General features: G+C 39.1%; 2 protein-coding genes across 6 annotated transcripts in view; one reads left to right on the top strand and one right to left on the bottom strand.

Moving 5' to 3' along the window:
- LOC128690913 (glycerol kinase-like) overlaps positions 1 to 10475 on the bottom strand; it is a 67523-nt gene extending 57048 nt beyond the window's left edge. Inside the window, exons 1-3 of one of the 4 annotated variants that reach the window (XM_070088332.1) lie at positions 10320 to 10475; positions 2023 to 2520; positions 760 to 908 (exon numbers count right to left, since the gene is read on the bottom strand). In XM_070088332.1, coding sequence (XP_069944433.1) covers positions 760 to 908; positions 2023 to 2112 — 239 coding nt within the window. In that variant the 5' untranslated portion in view covers positions 2113 to 2520; positions 10320 to 10475. Of the gene's footprint in view, positions 1 to 759; positions 909 to 2022; positions 2521 to 4091; positions 4117 to 4287; positions 4412 to 9163; positions 9319 to 10319 lie in introns of those variants that run through there. The other 3 variants (XM_070088335.1, XM_070088334.1, XM_070088336.1) reach the window with 3 other exon arrangements.
- A 4108-nt stretch (positions 10476 to 14583) lies between these two features.
- Positions 14584 to 15000, top strand: part of LOC128690764 (peroxisomal N(1)-acetyl-spermine/spermidine oxidase) — a 41333-nt gene continuing 40916 nt past the window's right edge. For both annotated transcript variants that reach the window (XM_070088330.1, XM_070088329.1), the window contains exon 1: positions 14584 to 14823. The gene's annotated coding sequence lies outside the window, so the exon portion shown is untranslated. The remainder of the gene's footprint in view (positions 14824 to 15000) is intronic.

The raw sequence follows: 15000 nt of genomic DNA, 5'->3' as shown, positions 1-15000 counted from the left end.
ATATACTGTCTAGAAAGAAGCATACTGTATTATGGATTTGGCAAGAAAATCTAGCATATATCAACGAAGTGAAGGACTTACATAATTATATACATTATTGCTTTAGATACAGTAAATCTTTGATATAACGGACCACGATATAACGTACAGTGGTCCCCTTGTATCCGCAGGATATATATTCCAAGACCTATCATGGTTACCCAAAACTGTAGATCGTAGCGAACTCTATATGCAAGTCATTTTTCATTTACATACATACCTATGATAGTTTAACTGAAAAATTGTGCACAATAAGTCGAGAATTAGACTTTTTCACTAATGGGAAGCACTTCACGGCTTCTCTTAGACTTTGAAGAACTACCATCACTACTTATGTGCTTTGTAGTCATTATTAAACAAGATTAAGGGTTATTTTTGGGCAATGGTAAACCATGGATAACTGAAACTGTAAAACCAAATCCACGAATAAGGGAGGTTCTACTGTACTTTTAACTCCTTTATTTTCAATATTTATTGCAATAAAACTGTAAATTGAGGATACAGTATTATATTAGGCATACAGAAGTCCTTTAATGCAATCTATTGCTATTTTTAAACATTATTCCGATATAACGAACAACTGGACAATCTCCCTATTAGTCCATTATATCAAGGATTTACTGTATCTCAACTTTATTGCATACAGGTATTCCAGAAAGCATGCCTTAGAGGAGAAAATACTTTGAATGTTAATAAGGCTATTTTACATGCAAAACACACCTTAAGTTCTCAACAGTTTTTTCAATACATATCAAGACAGATTTGAGGAGCGCACTAGGATCTTGCTCTACCCAGCTTTCCTTTGGGTAAATCTGGATTACTTCTTCTTGATGGTATGTCAAGACTTCTCCTGTCACTGCAGAAAAAACCTAGAAGAAAAAAAAAACATACTGTATATATAACTAATTGAAGTTAGGAAAAAATAGCAACGAACAATGGAAAGAAGTGATTTTCTACAAGCGAGTAGTAATTTTCTGCATATTCAAAAAATCATCATGATCCTTCTAATGACAACTTTTATTTCTTCGTCCATTGTTACTGTCTATCTACTTATTTGCTGATCTGCTTCCCTTCCTCGAAATGACGAGCTTCATTATTCTTCATATATTTTTATTATACTTTCATTCTTGGTGTGAGAATCTTCCATACATCTAGCATATGGATTATGGTTCACTCACAGTTATGGGTGAACATAATTTGAGTGACCTTGTACTGCACTCATGGCTGTTTTTAGCATGAGAACTTACTAAAGACTCATCTCTACACCATAGAGACTACTGTATGCAGTGTCCAACTGTTCTATACTGTGATCAGTTCTCCATCCACAGTAATACTACACTTGTACTGTTTATTTTACTCTGTTTTCCTTCTTCAACACATTCTCTAGAAGAAACCTGAAATTCTGATTTACTTCTTTTCTCACTACACAAACATCTTTAGTAAGTTCTATTTTATTTTATCTTGATTTGCCCATATTACAATTATCATACCTCATTCTTATCTCTTGTATAATTGAAGCACTACTTTTATTACAAAAATTCTTCACAACATTTAAGAAATTTTCTATGTGCATCAAACTTGAAATCTATTATTTACTACATGATACAGTACTGTATCTACCTAAGCCTATGAACAACTTATTCTGTTTCCTTTTAAGAACTTGCTCCACAATGTTGAAATGTGTAAAAGCTACTTTATTCAAGGTATCAAAATAGCAACTAAATTTATATGAATAATTTGCAACATCCTTCTCCTAGTTAGTCAAAAGATCTTAAAAAAAAAATACAATATAATAAAACAATTGATAAATTTCATTACAGTATTATTATATTACTATGCTACATACATCATTAAATAGTATATTCTTGTCTATGTTCTGTTCATTATAACAATTTGCCCCTAGTACAATATCAGTTATGTAAAATAGGCAAAAATTTCCTTTGAAATTGAAGATGATTTGATACAGTATAGCCTACAACTCACCAGGAAACGAGTGGACGAGGTTCCTTGATCAACAGCACCTACGAGGGGTCCATGCTTGCCACTGATTGGACCATTTGAAGATAACCACATTTTGAGCTAATACTCTCTAATGGAAAAGCTTAAATTCTGAGAATACAACTGAAAAATAAAACTGCTCAAACCTCTTGCAAATTCTCTACAAAAGTTTGTTCAACAAATTTTAAAAAATTTTCACAACCAAAGCGCACTTCCAGCATTAGAAATCAAGAAGTGTGTTCAACCAAATGCATAAAATATCACACATTCAAAATATATATGGAATGTATCTATAACTCAAGAATGTAAGAATATATATGTATCTCTTTTAATGTGTAAGGTGAAGAGCTGCGGGGAGTATCACAGTCGACGAACTTGAGATTCTTGCCCAACTACACTATTAAGTACAAGATTCCAACAATGGCTGAACTCTTATTTTCCCATCATCTGTACATATAGTGTCTCCACCTCCTGCTTTTGTCTCTGCAAAAAAGATTATTATTATTATAATCATAACTAAGCACTAAACCCATAAGTCAGCAAAAAACAACATACAAGTATAAAGAATGAAAAATATAAATTAGTTATTTCTCTAAAAATGCATGAAAACAAAGTCCTAAGAAAAAAATTATTTATTTTAATCAGGGAGAAGCGTTGAACTCACAGTGGTCATATACAGCCTGGGTAATGGGAAAGGCATTCAGGTTTGATTGAAGATAGCAGAAGATAAATCCAGCTTTTTGGATCAAGACCAGAGTAAATAAATGCAATACAACATCTATAACTTCCATAAAAATGTTAGTAAAGGATTGTTAACACTAAAAAATACAGTACTATTTACAAATACAGTGGTACCTTGGGATATGAACAGCTCAAAACTCAAACAATTATGTAAGTGTATTTATGTAAGTGCTTTTGTAAGTGTATTTTTGGAGGTCTGAAACAGATTAATCTAATTTACTTTATGGGAACAAATTCGTTCAGTATTGGCACTTGAACAGCCTTCTGGAATGAATTAAGTTCGTATCCTGAGGTGCCACTGTATTGACTTTTGGCTCAACTGGCATTTAAGTATAAGTGAGAGGTGATTTTGATGCCAGTGAGCATAGATGATATTGAATCCAGGTCATAGTAGTACAGTAGTAGGATATAGTAATTATAGTAGTAATAGTAATAGTAGTACATGTAGTGGTAGTTAATCAAAACTGTAATTCTTCTGTACCAAACTTAAAGTCTTACACAAATATACCGCACATAGAAGAGAGGAGTTTACGACAATGTTTCGGTCCGACTTGGACCATTTGTAGTCACAGTGTGACTTTGTAAATGGTCGAAGTCGGACCGAAACATCGTCATAAGCTCCTCTCTTCTATGTGTGGGTTATTTGTGTATTGTTCCAGTCACAGACTGGGCCGTGGGGGCATTAACCCCCGGAACTCTCTCCAGGTAAACTCCAGGTTATTTATTAATGTCTTATAGCATGAACTAATAGAATATTCAATTTTCTTGTATTCATTGCAACTCACCTAATGACCATATGTACAATTACAGCACTGTTATTGCCTTATTAATCTTAAGTTAGTCTCAAGTGTGCCCAAAATGCTCTGCATATAAAGGTGCTTTTGGCATGTACACCCAATTGTAATACTTCTTTATACAAACTTGTATCATGCTAAAATAAAATTATTTTTATTATTATCAGTAGTAATAATAAGTTTATTCAGATATACACAAATACAGTTACATAGATTATCATACATAGCAGCATATGTGTAGAGAACCTAGGATAACCCAAAAAAGTCAAAAGTGACTTATTTCCACTGGGATCAAGAATCCCAGTGGAAATTATTATTATTATGCAAGTGCTAAATGTACATTAAGGGGAAAAAAAGCCATAATGCTCCTAATCCAAATCCTTGGTTTAAGTGCCCTTCGTCAGTATATTGTCAACCCCTTGAAGTGTGCAACAGCAATGGCAGCAAAACCTAGACAGCAGTACCTAGACTAGCCTCTGGCTCTCCTACATCAAAACTCTATAATATTATTACACTCACACCAAGTACTGTTGCTAGAGTATAAATATAAAATCTAATTATGAGTTACTCCTCGTTGGTGCAGACACTGTTTCTGCTTCATCAGGACACAACTTTTCCCAGTACCTCAACATAAGTGTATTTAGAAGTACAGTGTGGTAGCTGCTTGCTAGTGGGTGGTTAAAGCTTTATAAAAGATAGAAAACAGGGTTATTACAGTGGTGGTGTGAGTGTGAGGAGAGAACAGCAGCCACAGCCAAGTGTTGTTGTAGGGAGAAAGGGTTGAGAGGTCCCTGGGACCCCTGGCTGCCACTCAAACTCTGGTTAGTTCACTTTAAGTTTATTCAGGTATATACAAATACAGTTACATAGATTATAATTATTATATATAGCAGCATATGTGTAGAGAACCTAGGATAACCCAAAAAAGTCAGAGAGAGTGACTTATTTCCATTGGGGTCCTTTCAGTTTAATATCTTTATTATGCACCTCACACCCATCCTGTGGGCAGTAGTCAAAAATATTACAGAGGTACATAATGGGTCCAGGGACTGGACCCCAAAGTTTTGATAGCTGAACAAGTTACAAAGGTGATGAACCATTCACACGTCTACACCTGATCAGAGGTACATAATGGGTCCAGGAACTAAGCAGTAATTAAGTTTATTCAAGTACATGTACACACATATATACAGCTACATAAATTATCATACATAGCAACATATGCGTGCATTACCTAGAATAACCCAAAAAAGTCCTAAGTGACATATTTTCATTGGGGTTCTTGGTTATAGCAGAGATAACTCACCAATGCTAATGTATCGTAAAATTATTTTTCACTGGGAATCTTTCCCAAGATGTTACTTTTGGATGGGTAAGTTAAATTAAGCAGAATTAATAAGCAAAAATTTAGCACCGTTAGGATAGGTTGTTGTTAATTTTTGAAAAAAAAAAGACAAATTTTGCACACACAAAAAAAAAATTGCAAACTATGTGTAACTTTTTTAACTTAGGTCGAAGAGGGACGAAACTTAAGATGGTACAAAAGGGGTAAATTTAGGTTTATTATTATTGCAATTAGCTATATGCCTCAATTTCAGGGTGATTAACGCTATGGAACTGAACAGCTTCTATCAAGGATGAGAGATTGAATACCTCAAAATTGTCTCTCTACTTCTATTAAGGCTGAGGGACTGAACATCTTAAATTCCTTACTTAAACTTTTTTTTATTTAATACACTGACCGTCTCTCACCGAAGTAGGTGGGGGGATTATTATTATTATAATCAAAAAGAAGCGCTAAGCCACAAGGACTATACAGCGCTGCAAAGGTGGGGGGATAAAATAAAAAGAAACGTATTCATTATCATTCTGATTATCATTCATTCGCTGTCTTGTCAGGAAAGTGCTAACATCAGATTGGTGGCCTGGTGGTTAACGCTCTCGCTTCACACGGCGACCCCTCAAGGAAGGTTCCTTGATGTTGGTGAGGGGCTCTTGATTTAGGGAATTGGATCTGTGCTCCAGTTCCCCGAATTAAGCCTGAATGCCTTCCACATCCCCCCCCCCCACCAGGCGCTGTATAATCCTCCGGGTTTAGCGCTTCCCCCTTGATTATAATAATAATAATTCACACGGCGACCCCTCAAGGAAGGTTCCTTGATGTTGGTGAGGGGCTCTTGATTTAGGGAATTGGATCTGTGCTCCAGTTCCCCGAATTAAGCCTGAATGCCTTCCACATCCCCCCCCAGGCGCTGTATAATCCTCCGGGTTTAGCGCTTCCCCCTTGATTATAATAATAATAATAATAATAATTCACACGGCGAGGGCCTGGGTTCGATTCCCAGCCAGAGTAGAAACATTGGACCTGTTTCTTTCCACCTGTTGTCTATGTTCCCCATCAGTAAAATGGGTACTTGGGTGTTAGTCGACTGGTGTGGGTCGCATCCTGGGACACTGACCTAATTTTCCCGAAATGCGGAGCATAACAAGGGACTTTCTATATGGTAGTATGTCATTGTTGTCAGCCAGGACTGTATACCATGTACATGTACTTGTAGTAAATAAAGATATTATTATTAATATGTTTATTATGCACCTCATACCCATCCTGTGGGTGGTAGTCAAAAATATTACAGAGGTATATAATATGTCCAGGGACTGGACCCCAAAGTTATGATAGTAGAACTAGTTACAAAGGTAATAAACTCCAGGTAGATCTGGTCACAATCATGGCAAGTTACAAAGAGATTTCAGATGCCCCTGTAAATTGCAGCATCCTTACCCCTCCATTAGTGCAGGCACTGTACTTCCCACTTACAGGATTCATCTCCTCTTACCTGGAGAGAGTTCCGGGGGTCAGCGCCCCCCACGGCCCGGTCTGTGACCAGGCCTCCTGGTGGACTTGTATCTTCTGAATAGTAGTCATATCATATATTGCATTTTCATTCTGTAGATAATTATCTACAAGAAGTACATGATCACAATCTCAAAATTTAAAATATTAATTAACAATGAAATTATTTGGTCATTCCGGAGATAATAGCTTTAAAAGATGATAGTTAATTTACCTAGTTGATGTCAAGTGTGGTTTAAAAAAATATTGATTAATTTACTAAGTTGATGTCAAGTATGGATCCAATCACAGGATTTCAGGAATCAGGATATCAGGAAGTGACAATACACTTTATTGTACATGATAAGTTACCTGGAGTAACCCTCTCCAGGTAAACTCCAGGTAACATCATTTACAATAAAGTGTTTTGTCATTTCCTGAAGCTTCTGTTTGGATGTATCTCCAAACAATTGGATCGTTTAACAATCCTAGATATCAATATTTCAGTGTCTCGGTCCACACAGGATTCACGAAGCTTCAGCTGCCCACACTAACACGGGCAGGCAGCGCCACTCTTTAAAGCAGACCACCTCCAGGCTGTTGATGGGACCTTGATCTTGAAAATTGGACCTATTATTTCCTTGGATCAAACTTAATTACCTCCCATTCCCCCAGGCACTGTATAACCCCCTAAGGGTTTGGCGCTTTTACCATGACAACAACAACAACAATAATAATAATAATAATTGTGGAAAATTTCATTTATCTGTATGTAACTCATTATGTACATAACAGTAAATAACAAAGATAATTATTATTTATCAATGTTACATAGAAAAGTAGGAATTTGGGACACCTAGGTCGCAAAAATGTGCCCCTTCGATACCTACCACTGTCATATCCACAAGTTGCTCTGGACCTATTAATTAAATGAAATATACATACACCAGGAATACTGGTAAATATATAAATTTGTGGACTGTATATTAAAAATAATAAATGGTTATATATATATACACAATTACAGAACAGAATGAAAATATATCTTAATATCACTCACCAATTTGACTGGAGATTAATGTGTATCATACTCAGAAAACCTCACTCTAACTAAATCTATGAAAATAATGCTGGCCAGAATTACACACAAATCTAGAGAGCGAAACACCAACGTCAAAGACCTGGGAGTGATTATGTCGGAGGATCTCACCTTCAAGGACCATAACATTGTATCAATCGCATCTGCTAGAAAAATGACAGGATGGATAATGAGAACCTTCAAAACTAGGGAGGCCAAGCCCATGATGACACTCTTCAGGTCACTTGTTCTATCTAGGCTGGAATATTGCTGCACTCTAACAGCACCTTTCAAGGCAGGTGAAATTGCCGACCTAGAAAATGTACAGAGAACTTTCACGGCGCGCATAACGGAGATAAAACACCTCAATTACTGGGAGCGCTTGAGGTTTCTAAACCTGTATTCCCTGGAACGCAGGAGGGAGAGATACATGATTATATACACCTGGAAAATCCTAGAGGGACTAGTACCGAACTTGCACACGAAAATCACTCACTACGAAAGCAAAAGACTTGGCAGACGATGCACCATCCCCCCAATGAAAAGCAGGGGTGTCACTAGCACGTTAAGAGACCATACAATAAGTGTCAGGGGCCCGAGACTGTTCAACTGCCTCCCAGCACACATAAGGGGGATTACCAACAGACCCCTGGCAGTCTTCAAGCTGGCACTGGACAAGCACCTAAAGTCAGTTCCTGATCAGCCGGGCTGTGGCTCGTACGTTGGTTTGCGTGCAGCCAGCAGCAACAGCCTGGTTGATCAGGCGCTGATCCACCAGGAGGCCTGGTCACAGACCGGGCCGCGGGGGCGTTGACCCCCGAAACTCTCTCCAGGTAAACTCCAGGTTATCTGAGGTTCCTGGAGCTGTCTTGTCCAGTCGTCTGATATCTCAAGTTATGCAGGAATGCACATCCACCAATTTCGCCTCCTATTTGAGAGGTGTCAGCACAATTTTAACCTCTAGAGCACGAAAAATTCTTCCCATTACACCAACGTTTGTACAAAATTCAAAACCAAGATGGCGAGTCTCGTCTGCGCAGACGCAGGCTTTCCGTTTTCTAAGACATAAATATTATTAAATACAGTATGGCCATCTATTTACATATAAATACTGTTTTTCCGGAAAATATATACAGTATTTTCCACAATAATAATAATAATAATAATAATAATAATAGCTCGATTGCTAGAGTACTCAGTTCACACACTGAGGTCTGGGGGTCGATCCCCGGTACGGGTGAAAACATTAGGACGTGTTTCCCTAAGACGCCTACTGTCCCTGAACATCTATCAGTAAAATAGGTACCTGGGTGTTAATCGACTGGTGTAGGTCACATCCTGGGGAGAAAATTGACCTATTTGCCCAGAATTCTCTGCACAACAAGGGGCTTTCTATATAATAATATGTCATTGATGTCAACTAGACCTATACACACTGTACATGTACTTGTAGAAATAAAGATTAAAAATACGAGGATAGTTTTCAAACCTCTGAACCAAAAAATCTAAAAGTTGTTTTCCACCACATACATGCGACTGCTGCTCTAAACCCTCTCAAACAATACTTTACTTCACATGTAGAAAAAAAAAAGGAAAATGATTGTCGGCAACTTGAGGAAATTGAACATAAATGCCTTCGCTTAAGATACCCTAATAAGGTATCCGTCAATTTTACTTCACCTGTCCACTGCAACACCTCAGTTGAAACTTCCAGTATGTCAGCCAGCTGCTGTAAAATTGTGAGGAGAAATGATATTGATCATTTTACGTTCTACTTAAATATCAGCTTCATTATCTTTGTGCCGGCCGATTCTAGAAGTACCATGTGCTCTACTATATCACTGGTACTGATAAAATCAATATAAGTTGCATCATAGATTGTATTTATCTGTACCCTACTGTTTCTACTGATCAATTGAAAAGAAGAGGAGCCTACTTGTCGTAAATGAGACTCCTAGTTTTCCTGATGTTATGATGGGCTTATGTTTAAGGCTTATCGTATATTTATCAAAATGGATGGAACGGTAATTAGCGTGCAGCCAGCAGCAACAGCCTGGTTGATCAGGGGCTGATCCACCAGGAGGCCTGGTCACAGACCGGGCCGCGGGGGCGTTGACCCCCGAAACTCTCTCCAGGTAAACTCCAGGTAAACTCCAGACATGACAGTACAGTTAAGTAAAACATTGCAGATACGAACTAGCAGATCAGTTGTCCATAATAATAATATGTGTCAAGTTAAGCATATTATTGGACAAAGACCCTCGTCAGAAACCATTTGTCCTATTTCCTGAATACTCTTACCTTATCTAACCGACTGACGGGATCATTAAGGCTGCAATCTACTTGATTACTTACCATCACATATACTTTGTGTGTTAATAAATGAAAAGGGCAAGACATTCCGATTCCTAAATTACCTATTTTCTAGCGTTCCGTATATATCTGAATAAATATTCATGTTAATCCTATTTTGAACACATTCACATCCCCAATTCGCATACGCAAATGAACCTCTAATATTGTTAAGGGTAACACTTTATTAGGTTTTAGATGTCTTGGTTGTTACGTTGTCCAGTGTAGTCCTTGACATCTCATGGTAATCTTAAGAACTGGTCAAGGTTACCTTATCAAACTAACACAGTATCTTCAGTGTCAACTCAGAGCGATGTCGCGCTTCTTATGATGAATTATCAACCGCTTCTAGTATACTGCAGGTAAACTAGGTTATCGAAAAAATAGTAATATCCCGTAAAATCAGAAACAAACTAGTTTAATAAGACCTGGAGAGAGTACTGCCATACCCGATATTCTCTTGTATTAAGCAAAACTGTCTCACCAGAAATGAAGAATGAGTATCCCAGGAGAGGAGAGTATGTGTTGTGAGGGGTCTTATGTATGTAACTCCTGCATGCTTTCTGCATGCATGTGGAGCCATACACTGCGGCTGCAGCAACGGCCTTGACGCACCCCCAACTCTGTGGGTAATTATCGGAGACATGGCAGCTTGCATCACCTGTGATAAGATTCGTATGAAGCTTATCTCAGAGCAATATACTACACTTTAGATAAAAATTATCATAAATATTATATAACAGCGTATCGAATACTCAATTACATCTGGAAAAATAGTCCCTTGGCTGACGGAACCTCGGCAACACACAGACTTTCTGTCCCTAACAATATACTGTATACCCTAATTTATAAAAAAAAAAAAACTTCCTCAAAACCTGAAATATATATCTGGAGAGGGTTTAGGGGATCCACGCCCCCGCGGCCTGGTCTGTGATCAGGCGTCATGGTGAAACCAGGGCCTGATCAAGCAGGCTATTATTGCTGGACCCAAATAAACCAACGTACGAACCAGCCCGGCTGATCAGGACCTGGGAGTGATAATGTCAGAGGGTCTCGTCTTCAAAGACCACAACAATGTATCTACCGCATTTATTAGGAAAAAGAAAGGATGGCTAATGAGACCTTTCAAAACTAGGGACGCCAATCCCATGATGTTTCTCTTCAAATCGCTTGTGCTCTCTAGGCTGGAATACTGCTGTACACTAACTGCCCTCTTCAAGGCTGGCGAAATTGGTGACCTGGAGAGTTTACAAAAAACTTTCACGGCACACATGTACAAGTACGATAAGGCACCAAAACTACTGGGAACGGTTGAAGGTCATTGATTTGTATTCCCTGGAACGCAGGCGAGAGAGATACATGATAATATACACTTGGAAAATCCTAGAGGGATTAGTACCAAACTTACACGCGAAAATCACTCCCTATGAAAGCAAAAGACTCGGCAAGAGATGTAACATTCCCCCAATGAAAAGCAGGGGCGCCACGAGTACACTGAGACAATACAATAAGTGTCCGGGGCCCACGACTGTTTACCTGGAGAGTTTACCTGGAGAGAGTTCCGTGGGTCAACGCCCCCGCGGCCCGGTCTGTGACCAGGCCTCCTTAGGTCAGTGTCCCAGGATGCGACCCACACCAGTCGACTAACACCCAGGTACCCATTTTACTGATGGGGAACATAGACAATAGGTGGAAAGAAACACGTCCAATGTTTCTACTCTGGCTGGGAATCGAACCCAGACCCTCGCCGTGTGAAGCGAGAGCGTTAACCACCAGGCCACCAGAGCCACTCTGTTCAACTGCCTCCCAGCATACGTAAGAGGGATTACAAATAGACCCCTGGCTGTCTCCAAGAGGGAGATGGACAGACACCTAGAGTCACTACCTGACTAGCCGTGACGTGGTTCTGTGGCTCGTACGTTGGATTGCGTGCAGCCAGCAGTAACAGCCTGGTTGATCAGGCTGTGATCCACCATGAGGCCTGGTCACAGACCGGGCTGCGGGGGCGTTGACCCCCGGAACTCTCTCCAGGTAAACTTCGGTTTGTGGGCGGCCAACAGTAACAGCCTGGTCGATTAGGCACTGATCCACCGGGAGGCCTGGTCATGGACCGGGCCGCGGGGGCGTTGACCCCGAAACACCTTCCAGGTATGGGATAAGTTTATACCGAACAGTAATTTGTTTCGCGATGAACAGAACATTCTATGTGTAAAATATTAAACAAATAATAATGTATATGTAGGTTTTAAAACACATGAATGTACCTTATAAAAAAGTGCCTTATAAAAATGTGCCTTATAAAAAAAGGAAGCAGAACAGTGTAATCTGAAATTACAATAGGAGGGGTGGTTAACAAGATGGATTATGTTGATAGACTACGAGGTTTGTCATATAAACGACCAAAATAATCACACCTCAACAGAACAATAGTTAGCTGGAAGTATTGTCCGTTGATAGTATGTTATGGGAGGGTATGTACAGCTGTCAACCTCATTATGAGTTCAAGTTCCTCTGTAACTTACCACAACCACCCACAGATAGCGTGTTACAGGAGGGTGAAACAGGTGTCACCCTAGTCACAAGTTGAGGTTGCTCTGTAATCTACTCCCACCATGGGTCCATAATAAACCCAGTCAGTTATAATCCACTCCCGTCCCTGACACAATAATAAACATTTCCAGCAACTGAAATAAACATAATTAAGAACAAGGTGTCGCTTGCGTCGAGACGTCCTGTGATAAATGATGCTTTGTTTACTGAGACACCTTAATTTTAATTATTATTATTATTATTTTTATTATTATCGGTGTGAGAAAACGCAAACTAAACCCGTAGGGATTATGCAGAGCTTGGAGAATGGGGAACGGTGAGAGGCGTAAAGGTATAATTCAAGGAAGTAAAGGGTTGCTCCATTTATTTTTAGATCAAGAGCCCTTCTCCAGCATCAAGGAACCTCCCTTGAAGAGTGAATGATGGTAGTTTTCGTAGTTAGGTTAGATTTTGGAGCTAACACACTATTTGTACTCATGTATGAATCAACTTTGGAGTAGATGTGTCCGCAGATAGGTCTATTAAGGGTGAGGTAATTTACGGAACAGACAAAGAGCAGATATTAAGGAATTTGTGAGAAGTGTGCTAATGGGTGCAAATAAATGTAAGATGAGAACGGAGTAAGGATCTATAAATGGAAGGTGCATCTCTCTCTCCACGAGTGATGTGAAGGGTTGATGCGGTACGCAGGGAGGTGACAGGTAACGATGGAGAGGATAATGCAATAAATAAGAGATACCGGTAGGTATCTTAGTCTTCATCGCTCAGGTCTTTCAAATAAGACATTTGGGACCCAATAGCTGTAATTCACAAAATAATAGGACTATTGGGAGAAGGAAGGATGTACTGACTGCGGGTAGGTAGGGATAGGAGAGCCGGTAGCACACTTTGTATACAACAGAAGAAAAAGCAGTTATAACACATGAAACAATGGAAACACTTTATCATACAATTAAAATAAGAGTACAGTATATGTCTCAGAATTACTCACGGTGCTTCTACTGAGTTCCTAAGGCTTTGAGCTTTCCCGAGCTTCCCAACACCAGAATTCTAGCTCTAGCTAAGCAACTGCTCTTTGTATCACTCCTTTTATTACTCTCTTCTGCTGTCTTATATATACAAGACATCTGAAGGCACAACCAGACATGCAAACACAAGTCAGAACTTAAAGTTTGTTTTGCAGAACCGTCACGCCAGGTGGACAAATCACCTGATATTGGCTGATTTGAAACACTATATATGAATCCCGCCCTTGCCATTACAGGTTATAGTTGGCTACAAAATTTCACGTCGAGTAATTATCCGAGTCGTAATGTCTACACATCTGGTCATATCTTGGTGAAACCAGCTGAGTAATCTCCCAACTTTTAAGATCTTGCTTTTTTTTTTATAGCAGTTCAAGCTGTTTAGTGAGGTCTAAATCAATCTCTTCTGTCTGTCTGTCCGTCTCTTGCAAATGCATGTTGCCGAAACGTTAACAAATTACACTGTATATCACAAAAGGAAGGAGTAGGGAACGTCCAAGGAAAGGTTGGAAGGAGGAAGCGAGACTTTGAAAGAGGCAGTGACCCGAGCATCTAGCAGGCATATGTGAGCATGTAAAATCAGTGTGAACGGAGATAAATGATCTTAAATGTGATGCTGGAGTGTATGCAGTGTAATATCCGTGAAGGGATTCAGGAAAACTGGCTGTCCGAGCTTTAGTGTTGGAGGTAGGAAGTACAATACCTGCACTTTGGAAGTAGGGTGCAGATGTTAGGGGTCTGATCGAATCATTAGTGGATCATTAATATGTGTTCTTCTGGAAAGACAGCAAGAGAACACGTGATAGTCAACGTGTGCTATACCCTGCCTTAGCCTTAGTGTTAACGGCTGATGTGTTAAATAACAAAAACATAGTGAGTAGCACCATGACTGCGACATAATGTAATCACATTATCTTATCAAGAATTGCAAGTGCATCACGCGAGCATGACACTACTGTCGTCATGGAATCACCATGACAACAGTAGTGCGTCATGCTAGAGTACCTTAATAACAAGTTGTCAGAATGACTCTTAACTAAACATAACTTAATGCCGAAATTATTCAATCTTCTGTTGCTGAGAGAGTTTTGCAGAGGAATGCATCCGTTCCCATGATCGTCAGACTCAACAACGTCACAAGTTGCGCTCACACGCCAGACTCACTCGCACTCATGACTGTTGTTGAAGTGTTTCTTTCTCACAGGAGACCACCAGTTTTTGTCCATCAGTCGATATTGTGCGAAGACCCTGACGATTATCGTTCACCCGGAGTGTAGTAGAAAAAAAAAAAACGCGTTTGGCAAGAAATAGAAAATGTATATGTAGTTTTTCCGATGTAATTTTGATTGTTTTTTGTCATGTATACTAAGAAGACATGGGAAGGCAAGCACTTATATCTCGTGGAATCAGCAGGTGTGTGTATAACATTTAGCAGAGAAGGTGGTTTATACTAATCATTGATTGCGAGCTGTAAATTTAAAGTCAGTATTATTTTTTATTATAAAAATTAGATAAAAAAATTAGAAATATTTTTATCATTAACCTTTGTTTCTGGCTTGCTCCGGGAGTCATAGGGAAAATAACATTGTA

The sequence above is a fragment of the Cherax quadricarinatus genome, chromosome 24, assembly GCF_038502225.1.
Source record: "Cherax quadricarinatus isolate ZL_2023a chromosome 24, ASM3850222v1, whole genome shotgun sequence".
Lineage (NCBI taxonomy): Eukaryota > Metazoa > Arthropoda > Malacostraca > Decapoda > Parastacidae > Cherax > Cherax quadricarinatus.
This window is presented reverse-complemented; position numbering and strand designations above follow the sequence as displayed.